The 19,899-nt window shown below is 54.6% G+C and overlaps 1 protein-coding gene across 17 annotated transcripts in view; it reads right to left on the bottom strand.

Moving 5' to 3' along the window:
- PSD2 (pleckstrin and Sec7 domain containing 2) overlaps positions 1 to 19,899 on the bottom strand; it is a 56,440-nt gene that overhangs the window by 28,838 nt on the left and 7,703 nt on the right. For 10 of the 17 annotated variants that reach the window (XR_013418024.1, XR_013418027.1, XR_013418023.1 and 7 more), the window contains 4 exons: positions 12,261 to 12,413; positions 5,773 to 6,193; positions 2,287 to 2,736; positions 1,676 to 1,870 (listed from right to left, as the gene is read on the bottom strand). Coding sequence is in view for 12 of the 17 variants with exons in the window: in XM_078003750.1 (XP_077859876.1) it covers positions 1,676 to 1,870; positions 2,287 to 2,736; positions 5,773 to 6,143 (1,016 nt within the window). In the remaining 5 variants the exon portion in view is untranslated. 17 annotated transcript variants of the gene reach the window in all.

The raw sequence follows: 19,899 nt of genomic DNA, 5'->3' as shown, positions 1-19,899 counted from the left end.
CTTGATTTCAATAAACCAACATTTTTGAGACAATCAGAGAAAATTAAACACAGTCTGAATGTTGGAGAGATTAAGAATTTTTTGTTCATTTTGTTAGAAATTATAATAGAATCATGATTATGTAAAAAAAGATCCTTATCAGTTGGAGATACATACTAAAGTATTTATAAATCAAATGATAGAGTGTCTGAAATATGCATTACAATCTTCCAGCACATGAGAAAAAAGCTGTGGGTCATAGATGAAATGAGAATGAAGAAATAGTAACTTTAAAACCCAGTAATGGGTATATAGAGGTTTGATTTTTTTTTCTCTGCTTTTATGTTTGTTGAAATTTTCACAATAAAAAGTTTAATTAAAGAAAAAGAAAGAAATGACCAGTCTCATGGAGCTGCTGAAGGGGCTAAGGTGAGGCTTGGGGAGCAGCCACCAGATTCAGAAACACAAGGCCACCAGTGATGTTGGCACAAGAGGTTTCTGAAGTCGGTGTTGGGGGGAGGAAACCAGTGTGGAGGGGCTGAGTGTGGAGAAAGAAAGGGGATAGAGGCCATCCCGGGCAGAAAACCCAAGAATTTTGGCTAGAGGAGGAAGTGGGGATGAGAAACAATTTCTGTTTTTAAAATGGGAGAGACTTGAGCACAATTAGCTGCTGGAGGGAGTGGTTGAAAAGATGGGAGAGGGCAGGGGCAGGCCACCAAGAAGGCTCCTGAAAGGATGGCATTAGGTTTGGGGGTCCAGTCCAGCAGAAGAGGTGAGGGCATCTGAATTGTGATTTCTGGGCTGGCGCGATTGTCAGGGACCCGGTGCAGGAGCAGCGTGGAGGCTGCGGAGGGTGGAGAGAGAAGTGGAGGGAGAGAGAAGAGGAGGGAGAGGAGGATCGAGGACTTGAGCCGCCCTCAGGGTGTCCTGAGGCCTAAAGCCTGCATGTCACCTCCCACTCATGGGCAAGGGTCTGGACTGTCTCCCAGCCCTGTGAGCAGTGCTGCAGGGCTAGGCCTGCTCCTGCACAGCTCAGAGCCTTAATGCGGATGCTGGGAAGCACTCCGGGTAAAAGGGCCAGAGGCAGGTGGCGGGTGAACACACCAGTAGTCAGAGGTGCGCAGGATGTGCCGGCAGACTTCCTCTGTCCTGCAATGCCGCCTGTCCCCTGGTCCCCCTTGGGGCTCTCATCTAGCCAGTCCCCTTTGCACCCGGTCTGAAGGCCAGGGTGTGGGCTTTGGGGGCTTCAGCCCCTTCAGCTGGTCCCAATAGACAGTAGTGCTTAATGAAGGCCAGGAGCCCTTTCCTGAGCTCTGGGTCCCAGAGGTGTCCCCCAAGGCCCAGGTTCTCCTCTCTCCCTGGCCCCATTAACTGGGCCCAGATGCTGCCAGGTTCTCTGTCCTCATATTCATGGTGGCCCCATAACCACATCCCACATCCCTCACCCCCAGCCCTGAGGGGCCGCCCGCCACCACCCCTCCCCAAGAGCATCAGCCTCGCCCAAGCAGCCCAGAAAGGAAACAGATTTAGGGCGAGGCCAGGAATGAGGACAGTGGCGGGAGGAGGTGTCCTCGGGGAACTGTTGGGAGCCACCCCCCAGCACAAGGCACCCCTGAAGAAGGTCACCCACAAACCCTTGAGGCTGAGGAAGACACGAGGTTTGCCCAGGGTTGGGGGTGGGGGAGACCACACTCACTTCTTGCCCAGCTGCCGGGCCACATCGCAGCGCTGGAAGCCCTCAAGGTGGTAGAGGCGGCGTGCCAGCCGACGAGCAGCTTCACTGACTCCCTGGCACCCGTTGGCCAGTGGGTCTGCGCTACCAGGCTCCAACCCCTCCGAGCTGCTGAGCTCAGAGTCTGAGTCTGACAGGCCATCCTTCAGGCTGGGGTCACTGCAGATGGAAGGTGGGTGGAGGAGTAGGGTCAGAGGCCCAGGGTCAAAGGCCCTGGAGGAGGCTGGGAGGTTTCCCCAGGCCACTGCAAACCATGTAGGGGCCAGAAGAGGGAAAGAAGCTCCACCGCAGCAGGAGGGAATGAAATCAGACTTTCAGAAGAGCCTCTCAAGTGAACTCACAGCATAGTTCCCTGACTCCCCACTTCTACCGGGGCTGAGAAGGCCTGGAAGAGCAGAATGAAACCTCAGGACGCAGGGTGGGAAGTCTGGATACAGAGGGTGGACCAGGTGACCTTGAAGAGGGCGTGCTGACTCTGGATACTGAGTCACTCTAATCTGCTTTGCCCACCCTGGGTCTCAGTCTCCCTATCTGCTCAGTGGTTCTCCCAGCTCCCAGCCTGGGCCCTGCCTCACCTGGTTGAGTTCAGCAACTTGTCTGTGTCCTCCTCATCATCATCCTCGTCCCCACCTGGGCCCTGGGGGCCATCTTCATGGAATCCATTGGGCATGGCCATGAGAGACAGGCGGCTTAGGACGTTCTCAGAGCGGCTGCTGGAGATAGAGCGCCGCAGGGGGCTGCCCAGCTCCCCATCACCACCAGCTGCCCCCATGTCCCCCTCAAACCCCATGTCCCCAATGCCCAGCCCAGCCCCTGGCTCAGGGCTGTCACGAGCCCGCTGCTGGATGAGGGGTGTGAGGGGGGCCTCGAAGCTGACGCAGCTGTCACTCTCATCTGTGAGGCTCAGCCCATCTAGGGAGTCAAGGCTGCTGTACTGGGTGCCCCGCAGCAGCTCTGACTCCAGAATCTTCTCAAACGTGGCACTGAAGCCATCCCGCACATCTGGCTCCCCGGGACCATCCAACCTGTGGGATGCAAGGAGCCAGTCACCATCCTGCCAAGGTATCCCCAGTACAGGTGCTGGTAACTGCACTCATCTGTGCCTGGGAGCCCCCTAGGGACACACCACCCCCCATCCTATTCACTTATCCCTTCAGCCAATACTGACTGAGCACAGGTGCCAGACACCGGGCTGGGTACTGGGAATACTGCAGGGAAAAGAGCAGACCTGGGGCCGGGGCCATAGTGGGCTTCAGATATGTGTCTAAATGAATGAATGTAAGGCCTCATCCCCCAGCCCGGCATAGAGGGCTGCTTCCTCCAGGCTCCCAAAGCAATGTGAACATTTTCCTATCACAACCAGTGTCACACCGGGTCATAATTTTGCTCTTCCCACAACCTGGGAGGTTCTTAGCTCGACCAAACACATCCCAGCTGTCAGGTCTGGCCTCATTGCCACCTCCTCAGAGAGAGCAGGGGAGGCAGGCCCACAGCACACTGGCCTCCTGCTCCGGATCTGTTTATTTACTCCTCAGACCTTCCCGGCATGTAAGATTCTGTCTTTTCTCCTGTTTACTGTATGTTCCCCAGCTCCAGAACAAAAGCTTTGCAAAGCCACGGAGCATCCCCACACATAGTAGGTGCTCGGAACATCTAGCTGAACGATGTGCTGGGTGAATGAACATGTGCTTTTCAGCCCCATGGCCCCACCGACGCTTCCCAAGCCCTTGCAGGATCCTGTGCTGTCCCCCAAAAGAGGCCTTTGCACTGGCTGTTCCCTCTGCCCAAAGTGTTCTTCCCCAGCTAAAACCCTCCTTCTACATCCCTTTCTCAGTGAGGACTGCCCAGACCTCCCAATCTAAACCATAACCTGCCTCCAAACACCCCAGCCCCTTTTTTCCTACTTTTTCTTCCCCAAAGCACTTATCTCCTTTCAACATACTATATAAGTATTCATTGTTTTAATATTTATCTTCGGTCTCCCACTAGACTACAAGCTCCATGAGAGCTTTTGTTTTGTTCATCTCCAGCACCTGGAAAGCAGCATCACACATACATGAACTGAGGAGGCTGGGAAGATTCTTATCTACCAGAGACACGAGCAGGTACACAGGGAAGGAAAGAGAGAGAGACTGAGAGAGTAAGACCATGAGAGGGGGACAAGAAAGAGACAGAGGAAAGGGATACGGGAGGACAACAGAGACAGAATGTGAGAGAGATAAAGAAAGAGCTAGACAGACAAGGATAGAGATGGAAGATACAGCCGGCAACGGGAAGAGACACAAGGAAAAAACACAGCAGGCTGAGCCCGGCCCATTTCAGATCAACCGAGGCCCATGATGGGCAAAGAAGCACGCCCCTCCCTCTGCATCAGCCTCCCCTGAGGCTCTGGTCATGCCCTACTTTCCCCTAGCCCCTGCTGCGTAGCAGAGACTGAGCTGTATTTGGAGGACTGGGAAGTGCCCCTGCCCCTCAAACATCTCCTTGGCCCCCCAGTGCCTAAGATTCTGTCCCAGTATGCTTCCTGGAGAAGACACTCCCACTCCAGCCCCAGCAGGAGCTGAGACTGCAGGCTCATTAGGCTCTCTCCTGCCAAGGAACAAAGTGGGGAGGGGGACAGAAATCTAAAAGGCGCAGAATGCCTGGCAGGGGCTGGGGTAGAAGTTTCCTCTACTGACCTCTGGAAGGAAAGGAGGGGAAAGAAGGTCCATTGCCCTGGCCACCAGGGCAAATACCCAAAGTCAGCCCAGTAAAGACACCTCTGCCAGGCCTGTGCTGGGCACTAGAGACATCCAAACAAGACAGAGCCCTGCCTGCGGGGAGCTCTCAGCCCAGGGTCAGAGCCACCAATGGACCCCCCATCTCCCACCTCCTCATGCAACTGAGCAAGCCTGAGGAGTGGCCCTGATGGGAGCTTGAAGACCATCAGTCCAATCTCCAAGCCTCCAACTGCCCCCAGCCTCACCATCCCAAGTAAAGATGCCACCTCAATACGGTGTGCTCTAAGAAGCCCCAGTCCCCTGCCCCCGCCCTGCTGCCAGCTATGGGGCTGCCCTAGACCCTGCCTGGATGGAAACACGCTTATGGCCATGGCACACCCAGTGACACAGACACCCAACCCCACATACTCACACTCCTGCCCACGAAGACCTAGAGACACTTATCCCTACATAACATGTACATGCGCCCAAATGTGCAGCCACAAATGTCCAGGCCAGGGGCACCAACACTCCCCGCCCACAGCCACCATCCGCATGCATACCAACACGTTCACACATCCCTGTGCACACATGACATGCAGGGCAAGCACACACTCATGCCCCCACGCACACTCACACACTACCCATACACTGCCCGTTCAGGCCAGAGCCTGCAGCTATGCGCACTAAGACTTCTAAATGCCTTCTTTTCTCAGCCCACCCTGGTGCCTTCTAGACATTTCTCTGTCCCTTCCCTGCTCTGCGTGTCCAACACACCCCCAAAACTCCAGGTGTCTCCACCATCTGCTGAGGACAATAGAAATTGGGCTGTAACTCCAACAAGCAGGACTGAAGTGAGATCCCTGGTAGAACTTCCTGACAATTACTGCAGGGGAGAGTAGCTGAGAGGGATTAAAGCCCAAAGCCTGCTTTCCCGGAGTCAGCTGAAGGATTTTGGAGAGTCTCATTTCCAGGAAGCAGAGGGATGAACCAGATTAATTTTCACATTGGGCATTTTAAAAGGACTTGGAATTCAAATGCCCAGCCTGGGATGGAGGGAGGGCAGCACTCCCCGTCCCCCACAACCCACATAGAAGCAGCTCACGATGGCATAACCTTCAGCCCCCCAATCTGCTGGCCTTTGAATTCTCCATCAAAGTCAGTCTGTGGTTCTGACAAACCACAGACTGACAGCAGCTCTGTCCTTTCAAAACACCCAGAATCTGGGCAAAAGAGGGATATGAAATCCCCATTTTATGTATGAGAAAAACAAGAACCAGGGAAACTAAGTGGCTAGGCCCAGGCCACACAAAAACAGAGCAGCCAAATGTGGTGAGCTCCCATAGCAAGACATCCACTCACCCCAGCTGAGGGTCCTCAGCATCTGGGCAGAGGCTCCTAGAAGCATCATCTCCCTCTGCCAGCACGCCAGCCCTCCAGGACCTGGACCCTGTTGAATCTTCCAGAATGTTCAAGTCTGGCCCCAGGGCTAGGCCATTGGTGAGAGAGAGGCCAAGGCTGAGGCCACGGAAGGCCATGTCTGGGTCCTTCGTGGGTTCCTCAGTGTCCGCTGGGGTGCCCCTTCGCTCGTGCCCTGGGCTGCAGAGGCTGCTGTTCAGGCCCTCACTGGCCATTCCATTCCGGACCCCCGGCTCCTCCTCAGGCTCCGGGCTGGGGTCATGGGTGGCATCGCCTTCCTCAGGCACTGCAGAAAAGAGTTTGTCCTCCTCCATGGCAGCCACCACTTCCGCCTGTCCTGGCTGCTCCTGGGACTCCTCTAGACCTGGCAGTGGGTGGAGAGAGGAAGAACCAGTCAGACAGGGCTGGGGCTGGGGGGCGCCTGAAGTCCAACAGGACCAGTGGCAGAGCAGCCTGCCCGAAAGTGGGAGATGGCCGAGACGATCTCCTCGGGGCCCTTCTGGCTGGAGTGTGGGTTTGGGTCATGGTGCCCTCACTGCCTTGTCCAAGCAGCCACCTCACCTCACCCTTGACCCTGGCCAGCCCACTGTGCCCCAGTCCCTGCCCTTCCTATTACCTCTTGTGTCTCTGCTGTGCCCGCCAGAGTTCACCAAAGCCCTCTGAGGAAGATTCAAGTGGGGAGGAAGTGGAGAAGGGTCCAGCAGGGCCCCCGCCATTCCTGTTGGTGAGTGATGGTGACAAACCACAGACTGACAGCAGCCGGTCCCCTAGCTTCTTCCCGCGTTCTTGCCCTGGCTCCAGGAGCCAGAGATAAGAGAACCTTACCTTTGTGGTTAATGGAGGGAACTGGGCTGGGAGGCTGTCTTCAAGGAGGAGTTCAGAGAGGAGACAAGGAAGTCAACAGACGCAGCCTAATTGGAGCAGGGCCCACCCCAGAAGCCAAAGTGAAGCCTGGAGACAGCCAGGGATAGCCCAGCGTGGGGCGCTGTCCAGGGTGCTGGGCGGGTGGCGCCACCCGGGAGCCTCTCAGAGCCCAGGCTGCCTCCACCACACACATAGCCCAGAGCCCCAGTTGTCTGGGAGGAAGGAGGAGGCCTGGGGTTCCCCTCCACTCCCGGGCCCCCATCAGAGCTCACCCACCTGTGAGGAGGGACTCATGAGGAGGCCTCCAAGGGGCACTCTGGGGAGAGCACTAGAAGGAGAGTCAGGCCCTGCTCTGCCCAACTCCCTGCATGCACTCGTGTGAGTCCAGGTCAGGCCTCCTCACTGGCCTGTGCAGGCCAGCCCCACTCCCCTCTGGGTCTGTTTCTCGTCTGTAAAATGAGGAGACCCATTTACCCGTCATCTTCACCTCCACTGTTTCAAACGGGTTGAGACCAGCCCACATTTCCCAGAGGCTTCCTGCCCAACCTAATCCCAGATGGAGAGGGCAGATGTAATGTGTAATAGGCTGTGTTCTGGCTCTCTCCTCTTCCCCTCTCTGCCCCTGGGCCCACTTAGGCTAGGCTAAACCCCTCCCCAAGTGTCCTCTGCCAGTGGGGACACAGATCAGCCCCTCCAAATGCCCTGGAGAGAAGCAGGAATCTGAGCCATTTCTCCCAGTTCTGGTTGGGCCACTTCCTTCTTCCCCTTGTTGGGCCTTGGCTACCACTCTGCTCTGGAGAGGGATGCTGGGGGTTCAGGAGAGGCTGCAGGAGAGGGACTGGCCGGCCTTCTGGGCTGCAGCAGAATGAGCTGCAGGGGCAACAACAGGGATACAAGTGAGCTCAAACTTCCTATACTTGCCTGGTCATAAACACCACCTGAGGGACTTGGTACAATGCAGATTACCAGGCCCTACCCCAGACCTCCAGAACCAGAAGCTACAGGGGAGGGGTATGGTCCTCTGTGATTCTTATAACGAGGCAAGTGTGGGAACACTGAGGTAGGCTCCAAAAGAAAAGTCCCACTTAAAGAACAAGAGCCTGGGGAGGGAGATGGGTCCACTTCTCAGGAATTCTGGGCCCTTGTGGGAAGCTCAGCCACCACAGTCCAGTTAAGATTATTTAACCTGGGTTTTCAAATATAGAGTGGAAAAGAGGAGGGCAGAACAGACAGATCTGGAACCCCCGCCCATTTACACTGACCCTCACCTCCTAGAATTTTGATGACTGCATAAGGGAGATTTTTACTTTAAAAAAAAAGAAAAAGGCCGGGCGCAGTGGCTCAAGCCTGTAATCCCAGCACTTTGGGAGGCCGAGACGGGCGGATCACGAGGTCAGGAGATCGAGACCATCCTGGCTAACACCGTGAAACCCCGTCTCTACTAAAAATACAAAAAACTAGCCGGGCGAGGTGGCGGGCGCCTGTAGTCCCAGCTACTCCGGAGGCTGAGGCAGGAGAATGGCGTAAACCCGGGAGGCGGAGCTTGCAGTGAGCTGAGATCCGGCCACTGCACTCCAGCCCGGGCTACAGAGCAAGACTCCGTCTCAAAAAAAAAAAAAAAAAGAAAAAGAAAAAACAAAAACAAAAACCCACAGACTTTTAAACATCTGAAGAGCCAGGCTCTAAAATATCTGGGCCCTGATCCTAGGACATCGGGGACCTCTAGAGGTTGAGCACTGAGTAAGGAATTCTTTCTGGTCTGCCCTAAATCCCTGCTGTTATAGTTGCTATTTCAATCTGTTCCCTCCGGTTGTATACTCAAGAGGAGGAAAAACAAGAAGACACCTTCTCAACTGAGACTCAACTGAGGGTGGGGGGAGGCGGGACATTTAGAAAGGAAAAAGAAGTGGGGGCTTTTGGCCTGCTGCCTGAGTTCCAGTCCTCTGACCTGCTTTCTAGCCCAGGGGCCTGGATGAGCATTGGCTATGGGGCACAGGGTTTCAACCTGACTTCACCAGGATGACTCAAGCTCCCCCACACATACCTAGAGGCTGAGCCCACCACCTTGAGTCAGGGCTCTGCCTAAGCCTCCATGAAACCTGAGGTTTAAGAGTATCAGCAGCTTCACTTGATGCTTAGCCTACACCAGCACCAAAGCTAGAATTGTGGACAGATTGAGGACCTCTTGGGAGACCCCCTCCACCCCACCCCCAACTTCCAGCAGCTGCCTCAGGCTAGCTCCAGCCCTACCTGCCCTGCTATGTCCTCCTTTAGCAGGGAGCAGGATGGAGGTCCTGCCAACACCAGGCACTGGGCCATGTCCTTTGTTTCTGGAGGTGGGCAGACAAGGGGCAGCATTGAGTTCTACTCTGGGCGGGGGGCCCAGAGTCCCTGCCTGGACTGCAGACCAGCTGAGCCCAGAAGTAGCTGAGCCAGAACCCCCTCTCTTGCTGAGTCCAAGGGAGGGCAGCATAGAGGGGAGGTTTCAGAGCAGAGGTGTAAGACTATGCCGCATGTGCTCACTTTGAACCGCTGTGTGTCCTGGGATTCATCATTGCTCCCTCTTGCCTTTGTGAGCCAATCTACAGAGTGGGAGTATCACCTCTGTTCTCCCCCAGGGCCAGTGGGAAACTTAATGTCATGAACGCTGAGAGAGCTAAGGTCCAAGGAAGGGCAAACTCACTACAAGGTTAAGGATGAAAGGCAGCTGTGCTCCACTCTTTCTACCACCATATTTGACAAACGAGGAAGGCTGAGGCACAGAACCCAGAAAGGCTTTGCCTGAGGTCCCACAGCGTAGCTGTCTCTAGAACCCAGGAGTAGCCTCCCTCTGCAGCTAAATGGGCTGAAGACGCAGAATGAGCCCCCAGTTTCCCAGGACCCCCGCCAAACCCTCCCAGGAGATCAAGGGCCCAAACCCTCAACCAAGAGAGTTGGCCCAAAGCAGTGGCCCTTCCCACCTCCAGTCCTGCTGGCGAGAGCAGGGGAGCGGGCACAGCTGGGCCACTGGGCAAACATCCCAAGGAGACGCCTGCAAATGACAGGCTGACATTGGCCAAGATCCCCTGCAGCCTCTCTTGGCCTGATCCAAGTCCCTCTCCAGGCAGGGGCTCCCACTAGCCTCAGCCCTTGGAATGACCTTGGGCTCAGCAGCCTCTTTTTAGCACCAGCTGAGGTGGGTCCTGTAATGATAGTGGAACCCTGGCTCAGCCAACTGCCAGGGCTGAGTGCACTTCCTGGGTCTCAGCTCTCCTGAACAACTCTGTCCCCCTCCCCACTCTCCCTGTGGCAGCTGGAGGGAGTTGCAAAAACACACACCTCCCTCCCTCCCTCCTCATAGTCCTCTAACCATCCCTCTTAGATTAGAATCCAGTCTCCCCAGCATGGCCTGAAAAGGTCCTGCAGGAGCTGGTTCTGCTGCCCTCTATCCCATGCCCCCATGCTCTCCCACATCAGCCACAATGGCCTTCTTTCCGCTCCCTGAGTTCATTCCCACCTCAGGGCCTTTGCACCAGCTATACCCTTGGCTAGAATGCTCTTTCCCTAGATCTTTACAAGAGCCTCTTCTGCCACTCAGGGCTCAACTCCAACACTGCCTCCTGAGAGAGGCCCTCTCTGACCCCTGGCACTCCATCACACTCCTCCGTGGAGCACTATAGCACTCAGTAGAACTGAAGCTCCCTTTTCTATGTGCTTACTGATTCCCTGCCCATCTCTGTACTAGGATGTAAGTTCAGTGAGGGTGGGGACTATGTCATGTTCACGGCTGTCTCCTCAGAGTCCAATGCAATGCTTGGCACAGAGTAGGCACTTTAAAAATATTTGTTAGATGAATAACAAGGATTATCATCATGCCTATTTGTGGCAGAGGCTAAGAGAGGTTGAGGAACTGCTCAGAGTCACAAAGCTGGAAAGCAGCAAGGCTGAGATTCTGATGGAATGCTAGACTGTCAAAGAAATAATCTTACAGACCCTTTTTATGGTGGGATCCAAGCCAGGGACTGTGGGAAACCCAAGGACAGGGCTGGAGGTGGGGGCCCACCAGGGAGGGCTCCAGGGGCCAGCATGCTCTGTAAGACACAGTGGCAAGTGCATGGGTGCAGGACCTGAAAGCAGACATACAATGCAGGCATGGGGTTGGCACATGCACACATGCCCAGACACACACGCACGTGCACACACATGCACACACGTGCGTGCACACACATGCACACATACACACATACATGCACACACTCACGTGCGTGCACACACACATGCACACACGCAGACACACATGCACACACACGTGTGCACACACATGCACACACACAGACACACGCACACACACACAGAGGGAACTGGGCAGCCGCTAATGAGGCAATCCCCCTGATTTGCCTGGAAAGGTGGACAAGGCACTGGCAGGCCTAGGGGCAAGGTTAAGGGCAGTAAGATCTACATCATCGGGCATCCAGGGTCAAAACCATCCTGAGTATGCAGAAGGGACTGGGATCAGAGAAAATTGTTCTGGAATGTCAGTGTGGTGGCAAGGCTGAGACCACAGCTGACCCAGGGAAGCAAATCTAGGAGCACCAGGACCCTCATTTTGCTTCCAGTGGGCTAGGAGAAGTTGGGCACAAAAAAAACCCTCTCTGGCCTCATGTCCCCACGTGCACCATCGATCCCCAACCAGTTCCAAGTCCTGGACCTCTTTGTACACTTGATGGAGGATCCTGCCCCAGAAATCTCACAAATGTGTGCAACATTTAGACTATATCTGGAAAGGCTCAAAGCCCCCTACCCATCCTTAATTCCATACCCTAAACTGGACGATCTCCAAGGACCTGCCATCTGACATTGGATACTTGGAGAGAGTTCCATGAGGGCTATTTGGCAAAGAAATCTTTCTTGGACCTATTCTCTGCCCCCTGGAAACCCACCCTGAACACCCCCATTGCTCACTACTCTTCCCCAAAATCCCTACCCAAAATTCCCTAGACCACCCAGATTTTAGCACATGAGCTAGCATCTTCAGACACACAAACACATGTGAACACACATGAACATACATGACACGCACAGACACTTAAAAGAGATGATCAGTGCAAACAGGTGGCATGTAGGGAGTGTTCATAACAGACCCTGAACAGCTATGCCCCTACTCCGCCGTGGGGCCTAGGATGGCCAGGCCTAGACTGCTCCAGGGCTCCACAGGACCTGCTAGGCCACTGGCAACATGGGCAGTAGGGTGCTGCCAGGAAGAGCCCTCAGCTGGGCCCCCCTCACCATGCTCTCTTGTAGCCTCTGCCAACCAAGAGGCCTGGAGTTAAGGATCTTCCCACCTCCAAGAGCTCCAGGCCCCCACCCTAAGCCCAGGCCGGCCTCCTCCACATCCCAACTGCCCAGGGAGATGCCCAGGATAATTTGGAACGGATGCTCACTCAGGAGCCTCAGGAACTTCCCAGATTCCACATCCCAAAATAACCCCAAACCCTCTTAACCCACTTGGTCTTCCCAGCTTGGACCGCCTTGTGCTGCAAGGGCCTCAGACTGGGACAGTCCAGGAGAGAGCGGGTCAGTGCCCCTACCTGTGTGCTCAGAAAGACCTGGCTCCAAATCCAAGCTCCGCTACCCACGAGCTGTGTGACTTCAGGAAAACTGCCCACCTCTCTGAGCTCGGTGTCCTCCTCCATAAATGGGAGGTGCCGACAGCATTTGTCCTCTCAAGGCACCTGTGAGGACTAAAGGAGATGGCATGTGTTCAGTGCTCAAGGGAGGGCTGCTGCCTCCCAAAACCTTCTAGGGCCTGCAAGGAACCAAGCTGACTACCCCCAGAGGGGCCATGCCCGGGACAGCAGCACACAGCACAGGCCATTCAGCCGGGACCCAGTGGATATTCGTCCTTGGCAGCTGTCAGAGTAAGTTCTGAGGCAAGGGCTTCAGAAACCCAGCCTGAGGGTAGAGGCAAATGAAAGACTCCCGTGGGGCCAGGAGGGGGACCACAGAGGGCACCCTCTCCCTTTCTCAAGGCAGCTGAGGTCCCTACTGTCCTACCCTCCTAACACCCTCACCCACGGCCAGGCTCACTCCTATCTTTCCATCTCAGGACACACAAATGTAGGGCAAGGGCCAGGAACCTATGCCTCCCTTAAAGATGCCCATCACCTTTCAGGTAATGCCAGTTTGGAGTGATGACCAACCCCCACCTGCTTTCCTTCTCTCAGTGTGACCACCAGGGAACCAGCCCTTGCCTTGGGTTCATGTTCTCATGGCCAGGCAAGCAGAAGTCCCCGGGCTGCATGCACAATGGCATCTTAACCTGCGTGTGCTCTGCTGGGATTCTCAGGGGCCCTTGGGGCTCGCTCCACAAAGGTCATTCCTGGACATCTCCCAGCTTGCTTCTCTCCCCAACCCCCCAGCCAACTGGTACCTTCATTTGCTTAGCATTTGCATACATCTGCATGCTGGTTGAAGAGCCCTTAACACTAATGAAATCCACGATGTCTGCTGTCAAATTTCAAATCATGTTTACAGCTGGTGACTCTATGCCCAACTGACTTCCCTACGGGTGAACCCTCAGTTATCAGGAACCACAAAGGACTAAGCTGTCTTGGTAAGAGAGTCCACAGCCAGAATGACCACTGGGCCACCTTCCTCCAACTTCAGAGGGCACTGGACTCACACTGCTTCAATCCACAGGCTCATGGAGCCCACAGGCTAACATAAGCCTGTGGGTTGAGAGTTGAATCCTGAGAGCTACAATGGACTGACCAAGTGCAAATCCTCTCAACCAGCCCGGCCTCGGATACAACACCTGGGCAAAGGCAGACCTGAGAGAGCTCCACCTCTGAGCAGCTCCCCACAGTCTGCTTCAACAGCCAAGAGACAGAAACCAAGAAGCTTCCTCCTCCTTTCTCTCTGCCCGGTTTTCACATATCCTACACCCTCTAGGTCCTCACATTCTCTGTCCATGCCCCCCAACTCCTCTCCTTCTCTGCCTCCCCCACTGTGACCTTCCTCCCCACCCCCTCCCCAATCTCTGTGTTATATAGCTTCTCTTCATCTCTCCCTAGCCGAGTCCTCCCTTCCTCTCCCTCCTCTTCCTGTCCAGTCTTGACTCCTCTTTAGGACTTCAGCTCAGGGTCTGCAGGTTGTGGCCTCCTTGATGAAAATACAACAGCATATGGTATGAAGTAAGCGGGAGTGAAAGGGGCTGTGCTGGGCCATTTCACTGTCACCTCCTCTCTCTTGCCCATGGCCCACTGAAGGGAAGTCAGGCACTCTAAAGCTTTACCCATCCATGGGCTGTACATGGGGCAGTAGAGAGACAGGGGACCCAAGAGTGACGCCAATATTTGTGCCCTGAACAACTAGAAGGATGGAGTTACCACTCAAGAAGGGAAACTGGGTGGAGCAGGTTTGGGGAGGAAGATAAGGGCAAGTTGAGGGGGGGCACCTGGCAGGCAGGAAAGTTGAGATGCTGTATAGGCTACTGGAGCTAGGGGGAGAGGTTGAGACTTGGGATTTAAATTTGGAGGCTGGCAGCACATAGGTGGTACTTAAAGCCACAAGACTGGATGGGATCTGTATGGAGGAGTGGAGATAGGGGAAAGAGCCTGTGCAGGGCAAGTGCTCGGGCACCCTGATATCAAGAGGTGGGAGGGGGAGAAGAGGAACCAGCAAAGGAGGCTGAGAAGGAACAATCCACAAGGTAGGAGGAAAACAGAAGAATGGGTGTCCTGGAATCCAAGGAAGATATTTCAAGGAAGAGGAAGACTGGACGTATCAAATGCTGCCAATAAGACTGAGAATTGACCACTGGGTGCAACGACAGGAACGTTACTGATAATCTTGAGAGGAGAGTTCAGCGGAGTGGAGTCCAATAAGAGTGGAGTCAAGAGAGAGGGGAGGAGAGGATGTGGAGACAATGAGTCTAGACAACCCTTCTGGAAGTTTCTCTGCAAAGGGGAGGAGAGAGATGCAGCAGTAGCTGGCTGGAGAACACAAGAGACCTTTTTTTTTTCTGAGATGGAGTCTCTCTCTGTCGTCCAGGCTGGAGTGCAGTGGCACAATCTCAGCTCACTGCAACCTCTGCCCCCTGGGTTCAAGCAATTATCCTGCCTCAGTCTCCTAAGTAGCTGGGATTACAGGTGCCCACAACCATGCCCGGCTAATTTTTGTATTTTTAGTAGAGACAGAATTTCATCATGTGGCCAGGCTGGTCTTGAACTCCTGACTTCAGGTGATCCACCTACCTCAGCCTCCCAAAGTGATGGGATTACAGGTGTGAGCCACCATGCCCAGCCAGAACCATTTTTAAGATAAAAGAAATAACAGCAAGATATCTGCTGATGGGATGCTCTAGCAAAGAGGAGGACCCAATGATGCAGGCGGGGGGCCTGCTGGAGTCATGTTCTCAAGCAGACACAAGGGGCCAGGATCTCTGCACAAGTGGAGGGGTGGCCTTAACCAGGAGCAGGAACGCTTCACCCACAGAACCAGAAGAAAGCAGAGCAGTGAGTGCAGACACTGGCAGACAGTGAGTATGGCGCTGGGAGCCTCAGGACGCTCTGACTGCTTATATTTTCTCAAAGATTATCCGCTGAAAGGAAGGATGGGAGAGGCGGGCGGGTGAGGGTAGAAGAGCAAGTGATGACCGGGTGCAGTGGTTTATGCCCATAATCCCAGCACTTTGGGAAGCCAAGGAGGGCAGCCGAGGAGGGTGGATCACTTGAGATCAGGAGTTCAAGACCAGCTCTGGCAACATAGTGAGACCCCATCTCTACACACACACACACACACACACACAAAGAGCAAGTGTGAAAGAGTCATCTAGCATGGGGGAGAGGCAACAACCTCAGAACCTGTCCTGTGCCTGGTGGACTGCACTAAGGACCCACCTGAAGTCCAGAGTTCATGGGCTTGCACTGAAAGAACAGTCAGGACAGTGGTTTTCCTCAGCCCCATTCAGCTGCATGTGCAGGACTGGGGTAAGCCAGGCACTGGATTTAACCAGGGTTGGGGTTTTGCCAAGCAAGTGTGAAGAGGCAAAATGAAGTAAGGGAATTGGGGTCTGCAAGTTAGTGACAGGATTATCCTGGCTTCCACAGGGGCAACTGCCATCTGAGCTGGCCTAGCCCTGCTCAGGCCCCTCCCCTGCTGGTGCCTGAAGCCCACCATCCATTCCCTGCTGTGGGCTATGTGTGGCTCTTCTTTCTGCCCACATCTCAAAATGAGCTTCTGCAAGGGGGCCACAGTTGGGCCCACCAAATGAGCTTCCCACACACCACTCCTCTGGCCTGGAAAGTACCTCAGACCTCATATACTCAAAACCTCCATCTCCCTTCCCAAGCCACTACATGAGCTCATCCTTCCCAGTCTCCCCACCTCCAGTCAGACACAAGGGCCTATCCATTCTGATTCCTAAATCTCTCCCAGCTCCATCCCCTTCTCACATCCCCCACCAGCAACACCCTCCCAGCAGGGCCACCAAACCACACAACTCCACTCCCTCTATGTGCCACACGCAGCAGCCCCAATTCAGTCCCCCGTGTCTTGTGCTGGGCACTGCCACAGCCTCCTGGCTGGTCTCTTTCCCATGTGCTGGCCCAGTCAACCCCACTCCATCCTCCTCAGAGTGCCTTTCCAGCACTCCAAACTGCCTCATCATCCCCTCTTCAAAACCCTTCACTGGTTTTGAAGTGCCCTTGGGGAAAAGGCCAACCCCTCAGCCCACATTCCAGGCTAGCTGTAGCCTGGGCCTGCCTTCCTGTCTGGCCCCCCCATGCCCTCTCCCCTTGCTGTGCCTCTCACTACTTTCTCTGGGCCTCCCCTCTCCCGTACCAACAGCACCTGTCTGAGTTGTGGTTCCCCCACCCCCAACCCTGAGGTTTCGAGCTCCCTGAAAGTTTGTGTCTGCTTCTCTGTTCTCCAGCATCTGGTCTGATGTAGGGGTTCAGTCAGATTTGCTGACCTGGTATGTAGATTACCAGGTAGATGAAGCTTCTGGAGGTAGGGAAGGGGGAGGAACAGAATTGAAATACAGGGACCCCTGAGCCAAGTGACCTAACTTACTGCCACCTACTACAGGACAAGCTAATAACAGGTGCCTCCCGATATCATGCACTGATAAGGACATGACATCATCTATGGGATATTCTTGCCCAAAAATGGTTAACTTGACTCTAATCACGAGCAAGCAAGAAGACAAATCCAGAATGTGAGATATACCACAAGCCTTCAAAATTGACAATGTCATAAAAAATTTTTCAAAAAAGCCAGGAATTCATCCAGATTGGAACACTAAAGAGCCATAACAACTAAATGCTATGTATATTCCATGATCAAATTTAAAAAAAAAAAAAAAAAACAGCTATAAAGGACTTTACTGAGACAACTAGAGAAATTTAAATATGGACGACATGTTAGGTTAAATTGGATGATTACTAAACTTCTTGAGTATGATAACAATATATTCTCTTTGTAGAAAAATATCCCTGTCTCAGGAAATTCATGCTGAAGTATTTAGAAGTGAAGTGTTATAATGTTGACAACTTACTTTCAAAAGGTTGAGAGAGAGAGAGAGAGAAACAAATGTGGCAAAATGTTAACAATTGGCAAATCTAGGTCTCTAGGTGAAGGGTATGTAGGTGGGTATTCACCCTACTATCAGCTTTGACAAGATAAAAAGTAAGGTGGGAGAAGGAAGGGAGTGGAGGGAGACATTCCGAAGAGAGGAGCTCAGGGGTTGGGATTTTGGGGCAGAAGTCAGAGGAGAGGACGTTCCTTCCCCAGGGCAGCCCACAAACCTGAGCAAGAAGAGCTGTGGGCCAGCCCTGGGCTGGACGCTTGAGTTACCCCAGGCCAGGCAGGCACAGCGCTGTAGTGGCTTACCAGCTGAAAAGGGGGCCAGACCGTGAGGAAGCAGACTCACCTGTGGGTAAACCGGCTTAGAGGGACAAGGAAAACAAGCCGGCCCCAGGGAGACTAGGGCAGGAACATGGGCCCCTCCCCCTCCATTGAGCTGTGGCAAGGAGCCAGGTCTGGCCCCAAGCCCACTCAACTCCCCCAAACACCCCTCAAGGGGCGACAGCCTAAGTGTATCCTCCTGTTCAGAGAGCCAGTCTAAATACGGAGCCTCAGACATAAGATGCCGCTCAAAACAGATTTTCCTGGAAAAGACCATCTGGCAAAGGAGGTCTAGAGCATCGTCTGTCACGAGAGGCAGTGTTGATCTCCTGCAAGCCAATGTCCGGAATGGGAATGCCTTGATCCCACCTCCCTAGGAAACTCCAGCTTAGTGCTTGTTTTTCCCAAGATCATCCCCTTGCCCAGATGGACAGGCACTCTATCCCACCTCCCACCTCCCTTCTAAGTTGTATCTCCAGGGAAGAAGAGGAGAGGATGGGGACACAGGTCTGAGTATCAGACAGTTCTGGCAAAGTGCAAATCCTCACTCTGCCACTTACTAACCAGGTGACTTGGAACAAGCAGTTCTACCACAAAATGGGAATAAGGGTAGTGCCTCCCTCTAAAGACTGTTATGAGGGTACTTAGCACATATGCTCCATATATGGAAGTTGGGTGAGGTAATGCCCCCCAGCTACTCTCTCTCTCTCAGTCCTGTCTACAGCAGGAAGTCATTCTTTCCAGCTATCTTTGCTCTCTCCCTTTAGGGAAGACCCTGGGAGGCACTACTAGTCAGGTCCGCTTGTGGAACATGCACCCCATAGTTGTCAGGCCAGGACAAGCTGCAGGAGAGAGGCCTCTCAGGGCATCCCTGGGCTGCAGGGTGCAATTCACCCAAGCATTGAGACTTCAACCTCGCAAGAGGCACCAGTGAGGGAGGCCTTTCAAGGACAACTCAGTCATCCTCCTTTAGCTGAGCCACACCCACCTACTCACTCCACTGGGTGGGAATATTTTGGGGGCTCTGGCCAAACTCTAGGGACCTGCTATGTTTCCACCAGGACCAAACTTTGCAGTAGCCCCAATCAAAAGCCACTGCTTCCCAGCATATGTTGGGAAAAGGGGTTGCTGGGAGGACAGCAGGTACACTTTACTGATTCAGAGATCGCAGGCCCCAGAACTTGTAGCTTCCCTGGAAGACAGGTTCCTAACCTCCTGGGGAGAGGGTGGAAGAATGACAGAATGACTGCATCTGCCCTGGGCCACAGGTTGGGTTTGGAGGCAGTCCCAGCCCAGTGCCCCCCCCCCACCCCCAACCACCATGAAGCGGCTCTTGTTTGTAGGATCTAGAAAAAGGAACTGGGGAACCCAGGAAAGTCCAAACCCAGGCTGCCCACCTGCCCTGGCCAAACCCTGAGCCCTCTCCCTGATCCCCATCAAGCTCAGCCCGGCCTATCCCCAGGCTGCCAGGAGTCTTAGGCCCTCTTCCATTGTGGCTGCTGCTTCTGCTCCCTGTTCTCTTCCTGGCCCCCCCAAGATGGCCCCAAGACAAAGGGGTGGGCTATGCAAAAACAATGCCCCCAATGATCATTCCAGGGAGTCCCTGCATCCTCTAGGAATATCTGAATACCTTCTCCGAGGAGGGGGCCCGCTGGGCAGGGTGGTCCCCAATCTGGACTCCCTCTGCACCTAGCCCCAGCAGCCGCTCCTGGGACTCCTCCCTCCCGCTGCCGCCTCGGCCATTATGTGCCTCCTCAGCCCTGCCTGCCACGCCCCCGTGCAAGCCCCCGCTCTAGCTGCAGAACCGAGGAGGCCTGGCCGCCAAGCCGGGCTGTCAAAGTTGGGAAACTGGAAACAGAAATAAATTCTCAAAGCTGCAGCCTCGTGAAGGTGGCTGCTGGCAGGCCCCGGTACCCAACGCCCCATCCCCGGCCACCAAGCTGCCACTGGCACCCCCCACGCACACGCGTACCCCGAGATTATACAAAAGCGGGGAGAGGGTAGTGGGCCGCGGAGCCGAGAGACAATCGGGCCGGCAGCCCCCACCCTCCCTCAGGCTGGGTTCGGGCTTTCCCGCGGCGCCCCCTCTCCCCGGCCCAGACCCGGCCAGCCCGGGCTTCCTCTCTCGGCCCCATCTCCATGACAACCGTATCCTTCTGATGCTCCAGACGCCGCGGAATTGATCTGGAAATGTAGCTTTGTTAGCGGACCCGGGCGGGCACCGAGGGCGAGGGCGGCGCCCCCCACCCTGCACGCGGCCCCCGCCCTGGCCGCTCCCGCCCCAGCCTGGCCGCCAGCGGGTAGGATTGGGTCCCGGAG

The sequence above is a fragment of the Macaca mulatta genome, chromosome 6 (genome assembly GCF_049350105.2).
Source record: "Macaca mulatta isolate MMU2019108-1 chromosome 6, T2T-MMU8v2.0, whole genome shotgun sequence".
NCBI classification, from domain to species: domain Eukaryota; kingdom Metazoa; phylum Chordata; class Mammalia; order Primates; family Cercopithecidae; genus Macaca; species Macaca mulatta.
The sequence above is the reverse complement of the archived record's forward strand: the minus strand, read 5'-3'. Positions and strand labels throughout refer to the sequence as shown.